The sequence below is a fragment of the Sorex fumeus genome, unplaced genomic scaffold (genome assembly GCF_029834395.1).
Source record: "Sorex fumeus unplaced genomic scaffold, SorFum_2.1 ptg000041l, whole genome shotgun sequence".
Classification (NCBI taxonomy): Eukaryota; Metazoa; Chordata; class Mammalia; order Eulipotyphla; family Soricidae; genus Sorex; species Sorex fumeus.
In genome coordinates, this window is record NW_026606098.1 from 10,473,396 (window position 1) to 10,482,629 (window position 9,234).

General features: G+C 57.9%; 1 protein-coding gene across 1 annotated transcript; it reads right to left on the reverse strand.

The window, feature by feature from the left end:
* Positions 1-225: 225 nt before the first annotated feature.
* Positions 226-6,685, reverse strand: LOC130028868 (zinc finger protein 558-like). Its single transcript, XM_056119710.1, has 6 exons — positions 6,655-6,685; positions 6,249-6,337; positions 5,155-5,281; positions 3,417-3,512; positions 2,406-2,488; positions 226-1,073 (listed from the first exon to the last, which is right to left on the reverse strand). Exons 1-6 carry the CDS (start codon positions 6,683-6,685, stop codon positions 285-287), a joined length of 1,215 nt encoding a protein of 404 aa, XP_055975685.1. The 3' UTR covers positions 226-284.
* Positions 6,686-9,234: the final 2,549 nt, after the last annotated feature.

A 9,234-nucleotide genomic window follows, 5' to 3' on the forward strand; every position in this document is an offset into this window, starting at 1 on the left:
TGGCCACACAGGTTGGCCGCTCAAAGGGTACTGCGGTGCTCAGGTCCCAGGGTGCGGGGGACACGCCCAGGGGCCAGCTCTGGCAGGAACCAGATACTTGGGGTGGGGGCACCCTCTAGTATCACGTGAGTCCCGCACCTTAACCCGGTCTGCTCCCTCCCGGGGCCATCTGCAGTACCCAGCATGCCAAATCATGAGCCCCAACTCCGCTGTCCAGCTGGGGCCTCCAACATCCCGGCACTGGCCTGCTGGAAGGGACGGTGCCAGCCCAGCGGTAGGGGGCCTCAGCTCCACCTGCTGTGGGTGGTCTTGTGCACCGAGAGGTAGGAGTTGGTGGTGAACGCCTTGCCGCACTGGCCGCAGGCGTAGGGCTTCTCGCCCGTGTGCGTGCGCACGTGCTTCTTGACGGCCGACAGGTTGTTGAAGGCCTTGGCGCACTGGCCGCAGGCGTAGGGCTTCTCGCCCGTGTGGATGCGCTGGTGCACGGTCAGCGAGAAGCTGCTGCTGAAGGCCTTGGCGCACTGGCCGCAGGCGTAGGGCTTCTCGCCCGTGTGCGTGCGCAGGTGCTGCGTGAGGTAGGAGCCCTTGCGGAAGGCCTTGCCGCACGCCGGGCAGCCGTAGGGCTTCTCGCCCGTGTGGATGCTGCTGTGGCCGGCCAGCGACGAGCGCGTGCTGAAGGCCTTGCCGCACTGGCCGCAGCGGTGGCGGTCCCCGCGCGTGTGCACGCGCTGGTGGCTGCGCAGGTTGCAGCTGGTGCGGAAGACGTGCGCGCACTGGCCGCAGGCGTAGGGCTTCTCGCCCGTGTGGATGCGCCCGTGCAGCCGCAGCGACGACGGGTCGTTGAAGGCCTTGCCGCAGGCGCGGCAGGCGTAGGGCTTCTCGCCGTTGTGGATGCGCCGGTGGATGGTGAGGTATGAGCGGCTGCTGAAGGCCTTGGCGCACTGGCCGCACGGGTACGGCTTCTCGCCCGTGTGCGTGCGCTGGTGCTGCGTCAGGTTCGACTTGGTGCTGAACACCTTGGAGCACTGGACGCACGCGTTGGGCTGTGCGGCCCGGTGGCTCCGCTGCGGTGGCTGCAGAGGGGGTGAGAACCGGCAGACGCTCAAAATGTGGGCTGGCTTGGGTTTGCACGCGCGCGCGTGTGTGTGTGTGTGTGTGTGCACCCGCGCACCCAGTGGTGCTCAGGGGTCACTTGGGCCTGGCAGTACTGCGGGGGTGGAGGGGACCCTATGTGGCGCCGGGGATCGAACCCGGTTGACTGCGCACAACCCCAGCCCCTCCCCGCTATCACTGTGGTCCTATATTTTGTCTTCGTGGGCCACACTCTGCATTGCTCGGGGCTCAATCCTGGCAAGGCTTAAGGTACCAGGGACTCAACCCAGGTCAGCCACATGCAAGGCAAATGGCCTACCCACTCTTGCTTCCGCCCAGTATTTTGTTTTTGGGGCCACACCTGCTGGTGCTCAGGGCTTACTTCTGGCTCTGCACTAAAGGATCTGGCTCAGGGACCATATGGGGTGCCAGGCATTGAACCCAGGTTGGCTGTGTGCAAGGCAATCACCCTTAGCTGCAGTCCTATCTCTCCGCACCCCCCATCTGTATTTTTAATACCCAAAGCTTCTATGTGACTCCCACCCGCAGCTCACAACACCTGTCACATCTCTACTGACGCTTTACTTCCTCCCCGTGCAGGCCTATGGCTTCTGCTTATTTTGAAGTTTTTTTTTTTTTATATAAAAGAAGGATCCTTCGCAACATGTCCTTATCAAATTAAGAGCACTTGGGATGGGGGCTGGAGTGATAGTACAGCGGGTAGGGCATTTGCCTTGCACACAGCTGACCCAGGATCAGTTCCCAGCATCCCATATGGTCCCCTGAGCACCGCCAGGAGTAATCCCTGAGCATCGCCAGGTGTGACCCAAAAAGCTGAAAAAAAAAAAGAAAAAGAGCACTTGGGGTAAATTTACCCAATTTGGGGCTCTTTTTGTTTTTTGGGGGGCCATACCTGGCAGTGCTCAGGGCTGACATCTGGCTCTGCATTCAGGGCTCACTCTTGGTGACGTTGGGGAACCCTACAGGGTGCCGGGGATTGAACCCGGGTCAGCCATGTGCAAGACCAGCGCCCTCCAGCTGTCCTGTCCCCCCCAGCCCCCACTACTTCATGCTTTTCAACGGTCCTTCCCTGAGTCACAACTAAGGGAACAGGGACCGTGTGAACTCAGGGATGGAGCAGCAGCAGTGTGGAGTCCTACCCACCGTGCCACACCAGCGGTCTCCAGAAACACTATTTTCCTCAGGTGGAAATGACGCTTGGCATGGAGCGATCTCTCGGGTGATGGGTGACTGTTCAGCCCTCAGGGGTTTCCCTCCCTCGAGAAGAAACCAGGCTTGGTGTCTCGTCTTACCTCCTTCACGCGAACAGAACGTTCTTTCCTAAAAGTGCGTTTCTCAGGGCCCGACCAGCTGGCCTGACGGACAGTCTCCAGACCTGAAACAAATGGAGGAGTCTGGATGGGGGGTGTGGGATGTGGAGTGTGGGGTGTGGTGTCAGCCTCAGTCGAGGCTGGCCCTTGATGAATCAGGATTTTGGAGAAAGTTTGCAATGTAGGAAACACAAGTAAGCAAACTCGGGGCAGTTCAAAGAGACCCTGAGACCGTGACAGAGAGTCGCGGGCACTTATGGAGGAGCTGGATCCAGAACATTGTAAACAGGAAAGCCTGTGGGTGACAAAAAAAATACAAAGCTTCACAGGACAAAAGGAGGGGGCTGCAGATATAGTCCAGTGGGGAGGGCATTGGTCTTGCACACAGCCGACCTGGGTTCAATCCCCAGCATCCATTATGGTCCCCCAAGTTCTTCCAGAAGTAATTCCTGAGTGCAGAGCCAGGCATAAGCCCTGAGCATCACCAGGTGTGACCCCAAAACAAAAACAAAAAAAAGCACAAGCAAAAAAAGGAAGGAAGAAAAAATTCTCCAGATTCTGGTTGTGGGCTGAAATGGACAAAGAGCTCATAGGAGACTTTAAGTTTACATCTCAAAAACTTGGGGCTGGGGCAATACTGTAGCAGGGAAGGGTGCTTGCTTTGCACATGGTTGATCTGGGTTCAATCCTGGACACCTCACTGGGCCCTGCCAGAAACGATCCCTGAGCATCACTGGGTGTGGCCCCAAAACCAAAAACTTAAATAAAAGACAACAAGAAAAATATCTCTATGCCCAGAGGTGCACAAGATGCTGAAGAGAAAGTCGAAGAGGAAAAGAAGGCAGGGCGGATGGCTGAGAACGTGTCCGCTACTTCTGTCCTTCAAAGGTCATCTGAAAAGGCTCCTGCTTGTCATTTCTCACAGTGAGACCAGCAGTGCCCTGGGCCGCGGGTGCAGCTGTCACTCACCAGGACCCCCTGACTGGCGCTCACCTGAGCACGTGCCTGGGAGCTGCTCTCTCTCCTCCGGCACCTTCTTGTGTTCTGGCGCCAGCCGGGAGATGAGACTGGGCTGGTCCACTCGGTAACCTGTTCGTGGGGAGAAGACGCCGTTGCTAGGGGGCCCATGAGTCCTGAGGGGCAATGGAAGTCCTGGTGGGGATCGGGGACCCTCAGGGGTGTCAGAAATCGAACCCAGGTTGGCCGCATGCAAGGCCAGCACCCTCTCTGCTGTCCTATCGCTCAGGTCCTTGAAAGCATCTTTTTCAAACCCATTTCAGACAGGAACCAGCGAAGGGAAGGAAGCCCCACCCTAAGGGAAGGAAAGCTCTGCCCCAAGGGAAGGGAAGCTCTGCCCCAGAGGGAAGGAAAGCTCCGCCCCAAGGGATGGGAGGCTCCGCCCCTGAGGGAAGGGAAGCTCCGCCCCAAGGGATGTGAAGCTCCGCCCCAAGGGATGTGAAGCTCCGCCCTAAGGGAAGGGAAGCTCCACCCCAGAGGAAAGGGAAGCTCCATCCCAGAGAGAAGGGAAGTTCCGCCCCAAGGGAAGGGAAGGGAAGCTCTGCCCCAGAGGGAAGGAAAGCTCCGCCCTAAGGGAAGGGAAGCTCCGCCCCAGAGAGAAGGGAAACTCCGTCCTATAGGGAAGGGAAACTCCGCCCCAGAGGGAAGGAAAACTCCGTCCCATAGGGAAGGGATGCTCCGCCCCAGAGGGAAGGGAAGCTCCGCCCCAAGGGAAGGGAAGCTCGGCCCCAGAGGGAAGGAAAACTCTGCCCCACTGGGAGGGAAGCTCCGCCCTAAGGGAAGGGAAGCTCCGCCCCAGAGGGAGGAAAGCTCCGCCTCAGAGTGAAGGGAAACTCCGCCCCAGAGGGAAGGAAAACTCCGCCCTATAGGGAAGGGAAGCTCCGCCCCAGAGGGAAGGGAAGCTCCGCCCCAAGGGAAGGGAAGCTCGGCCCCAGAAGGAAGGAAAACTCTGCCCCACTGGGAGGGAAGCTCCACCCTAAGGGAAGGGAAGCTCCGCCCCAGAGGGAGGAAAGCTCCGCCCCAGAGTGAAGGGAAACTCCGCCCCAGAGGGAAGGAAAACTCCGCCCTATAGGGAAGGGAAGCTCCGCCCCAGAGGGAAAGGAAGTCCAACCCAAGGGTTGGGAAGCTCTGCCCCGAGGGAAAGGAAGCTCCGCCCCAGAGAAAAGGGATGCTCCGCCCCAAAGAAAGGAAAGCTCCTCCCCAGAGGGAAGGAAAACTCCGCCCTATAGGGAAGGAAAGCTCCGCCCCAGAGGGAAGAGAAGCTCCGCCCCAGAGGGAAAGGAAGTCCAACCCAAGGGATGGGAAGCTCTGTCCCAGGGAAAGGAAGCTCCGCCCCAGAGAAAAGGGATGCTCCGCCCCAAAGAAAGGGAAGCGCCGCCCCGAGGGAAGGGAAGCTCCGCCCCAAACACACCCAGTGAGGGTGGCAGAGGCAGGGGATCAGGGGACCCGAGGAGGGAGACACGCATGATGATGAGTTCAGTACTGGGACCCACAAGGGCTGCCAGGCACCTGGCAGTATACTGGCAGCCCCAAAGAGAGAAAGCCACAAAGTCTTGCAGCAGGTAAAGTTCTCTCTTCTGCATCAATGGAAAGGGAAGCCCTGGAGGGGCGTCATCCCACCCGAGCCCGGGGTGCACCGGGCATTTCCTGGCCAAGCCCGGAGCATCTTCCCTGCAGAACGTGGGGTGCCTGGGTTGAGGCGGGGGCGGCTTACCCAGCTCAGCCAGGTTCCTGCAGGTTTCCAACATCACGTCCCGGTACAGGGCGCGCTGGGATGGCACCAGAAGCGCCCACTCTTCCTGTGTGAACTCTACCGCTACGTCCGCGACGCTCACTGAGGCCTAAGTGAACATAGCGTGGCTCAGTCAGGGGCTACCCCGCTGCACTGAGGTAGGAGTTCCGGCCAGGGACCCTCCCCAGCACAGCATGATCAGGCAGGGGGCCAAGTTCCGCTACCTCTGCTGACACCCAGTCCCACTGTCAGCGGGAGTCACCTTGGCCCCATCATCAGCAGGAGGTGCCTTAGGTGGGTGTCAGTCCTTTCCCGGTTAAACCCAGGAGCTTTAAGCAGGAACATCCCAGGGTCAGAAGCACAAAAAAAGGGACTGGAGCAATAGCACAGTGTGTAGGGCGTTTGCCTTGCATGTGGCCGACCACGGTTCGATTCCCAGCATCCCATATGGTCCCCCGAGCACCGCCAAGAGTAATTCCTGAGTGCATGAGCCAGGAGTGACCCCTGTGTATCACGGGGTGTGACCCAAAAAGCAAAAAAAAAAAAAGCACAAAAATACCAGGTAAGATTGATGAGTAGTTTCCAGTGAAACGCTTGTGAGTCAGACACTGTTCACTGCCATAGCTTTACCCCCAAGCCCCAGAGCCATGACGCAGGGAGAGATCTGGGTGGAAACTCTGCCCATGGGTTAGTGAGGCTAGACACCCAGAGTGGGCAGCCTGGGGCAGCCACCAGGAGGCCTCAAGGACACAAAGATACGAAGACACACACAACACACACACACGGACAGACACACACATAGACACAAGACACAGACACACAGAGACAGAGACATAGACACAAACACACACATAGGTAGTCTCTCTGCTTCTGAGTAAAGTAACGAAACTGGGGTAAGAACCACCCCCCCCGCTGTGTCTCTCTGTCTGTCTTTCTCTCTCTCTCTCTCTCTCTCTCTCACACACACACACACACACACACACACACACACACACACACACAGAGTTTCCCCCTCCCTCCCACCCAGAGTGCGTGTACATTCTCTCTCATACTCATGATCACAGGACAGGTCTTACCTGGAGCCACCTTGCCCAAAAGCTGCTGCCCAGAGCCTCCCTCTCTGGGCTTCCTTTCCGAGGGGGAGTCGAGAACACAGTGGACTGAGCTGGAGAAGAAACCACATAGGGCCGCAGGTGCGCCAGCCATCACACGCGCATCCCATCCCGACCTGCAGTGGATCTCCCCTCACCATACACTGTGTGTCCACCTCCCCCAACACACCCCCCACCCCCGCCCCACCACTTCATACTCCCACCAGAAAGGAGGTTCCCAGGTTTCCCTTCATATAAGCAGAGTCCGGGTCCCCTGAGGGTGACGCTCATTTGTAAGGGACCCCAGTGAGCCTTCATCATTTGCTGAGGGGATCGTGGTGTGACTCCATCAGGCGCCCCTCCCACCTCTACCCAGGTCCCCAGCACTCACCACATGTGGGGGGCAGCACGGTGGCCACCATCCTGGGGGGCAGCGTTAGCTTTTGTGAACCGGCAGGCCCAGGGGGGGGCCAGGAAGTTGCCTCCTGCCTCCTGCCAAGAGCGAGGGGGGGCAGGGTCTGTGGAGACATGGGGCCACTGAGAGGCATCACCCACATGCACCCAATATGCACACACCCCCTGCACACATGCACATGCGAGACACAGGCATGCCCGTCATTAGTGCTGGCCAGGGAGGCCCCAGAAGGCATTGGAGCTTTTCCTTGTTTTTTTTCTTTCATTTTTCTCTTTTGGGGGCCACACCCAGGCGTGCTCAGGGCTCTCTCGTGACTCTGTGCTCAGTGATAACTTCTGGTGGGGCTCAGGGGGCATTATGGGGTACCAGGGATTGAACCCCAGTCGGCCACGTGCAAGGCCAGCAATAAAACCCCACAGTTCTATTCTCTCTCCTATCCCTTTGCATTTTCTCACTCTATGTTGCAGTTTCCAGAGTGGGCAATGCCGCCCCACAGGGGGATATGGTGGTGGAACAATGAGGAGCACCCCCTAGGGTCCACATCCAGGAGTGATCCCTGAGCACTGAGCCAGGCGTAAGTAAGCCCTGAGCACAGCTGGGAGTGGTTCCAAAACCAACAATAAAGAAGAAAAATGCAATTCTAATAAACTTGTGTAATGTTATAGAGTCGTCCTATTCTTCAGAATAACGCACACACCCACATACGTACATATCTAGATCTATGCACACGGAAACACATTATTACATACATGCAAAAGGTTTGTTTCTACTTAGACCACAAACTGCAGCATTATAGGATGCAAGGAAACCTATTTCTCTACCGGTACACCACTGCGAATTATGCATTCAGCGTGTACTCATCTGCACGGTGCTATGTCCCGTCTTATTTACATGCACAGAGGCAAACACACCTTAGCCTTTCCCATGGGCACCAATCCATTAAACAGAAATAAATTCCAAGATGCCCTCCCTTTGGCTCCATGTATAACCAAGCCAAATTTGCCTGCAACCCACGTGCAGGGCAGATGCCTGGAACCCAATTTATTCACTTATTGCTGCATACCTGCCCTCCTGGTTCTCAAAGAAATTCAGCGAGGACAAGTGGCAACAGAAACTTGACTTCGGAGATACCTTTCTTGTCTGGTAGGGGAGAAAAAAAAAGCAAAGATTTCTTCTATGGGGTTGGAGCCACAGCACTTTGGGGAGGGCACTTGTCTCGCACGGGGTTGTCTCAGGTTTAACCCCGGCATCCCATAACCCCCCTAGCACTGCCAGGAGTGATCCCTGAATGTAGAGCCAGGAGTAAGCCTTGAGTATCTCTGAGTATGGCCCAAAAATTAAAAAAAAATTTTTTTTCTTTCCTGACGTCTTTTGCCAAGGCATCCTCTCTGTGGTGTTGCCAGGGACTGCCTTTATTTCTTTTTTGCATACCAGATTTCTCTCTCATCACCTGTTTTCCCCCAGTCACTGCAGCACTTAAAAACTGCCCAGGGCTTCACTTCTCAGGTTTTTTTTTGTTTGTTTGTTTGTTGTTTTTTGCAGCGGGCCCCTGGTCCCAGATTTGGGAGCCACACGTGGTAGTTGACTCCATCTCCCAAAGTCCAGCTCTGGGCACTTGCAAGGCTATTGACAGACATTTTAGGGTTACCCTCGGTTCCCCCATTCCCAACCCACAAGCTTCTCAGCAAGCGGGTCACAGTTGGTTTAGGGGTTTTAAGAATCCCGGGGCCCCAAATCACTCGAGGCGGCAGCTCCACGCCCCCCCATATTTGCAACAACCCCAAACAACGCCTCCCAAAAATGCAAAAAAAAAAAAAATCATCAAATGGGTGGAGGGTGTCGGCGCTGGGGCAGCCCGTGATCAGAAAAGAATCGACAGCTCGGGCCCACTGGAGGCAACAGCCTGAAGAACCCCGAGGAGAAAACAGGGCTTTCGGGAGGCAAAGGATCTAGGGTGGCCCCGGCCCCTCCCTGGACTCGAACCGGCGCCCCGCGGCCGCTCACCCCGCGCCGCCGCCGCCGCCGCCGCTTCCAGAGATGCCACGTGACCCGCGGCCCGCCAGGGGAAGACACGGCCTCGCCGCCCCCGCGCGGCTCCGGCCACGGCCACGCCCCGCTCTTTCGCTTCCGGTCTCGGACCGACTGGGGGCGGGGCGTGGGAGAGCGTCCACTTCCGGTGTCAGGCCGCGTAGTGGTGGGTGGTCACGAGCCGGGTCGTTCGCGCCAGGGCTGGGGTTGGGAGGGGGACAGCGCCGGGCTGGGCAGGCGCGACCCAGTGGACCCGTGCTTCCGCGGTTGGCTCTCCGGGCTGGGTCAGCACCAAGGACGGAGACCAGATGTGAGGGCGAGTCCGCAGGACGAGGCGGTGCCAATCAGTTTGGGGGCGGGTCTGTAGGCGGGACCAGGGTTGATATAGTGCCGGGGGGCCCCCCCCCATGTCCGTGATATAGGCGGGATGATGCTGAGGGCGTGGCCATCGTGGCGATGAGGGCGGGGTTAGGGGCGGAGATAGGGGTGGGGACAGGCTAATATAGGAGCGATGGTGTGAGGGGGCAG

What these genes read in the sequence shown, in the direction of transcription:
- LOC130028868 (XM_056119710.1), bottom strand. Translation starts at nt 6,685, where the DNA reads ATGGTGGCCACCGTGCTGCCCCCCACATGTG. An exon ending in CGTGCTGCCCCCCACATGTG is followed by an intron (nt 6,338 to 6,654) that starts GTGAGTGCTGGG and finishes TTTCTTCTCCAG; the next exon opens with CTCAGTCCACTGTGTTCTCG. An exon ending in GCTCCCAGGCACGTGCTCAG is followed by an intron (nt 2,489 to 3,416) that starts GTGAGCGCCAGT and finishes CATTTGTTTCAG; the next exon opens with GTCTGGAGACTGTCCGTCAG.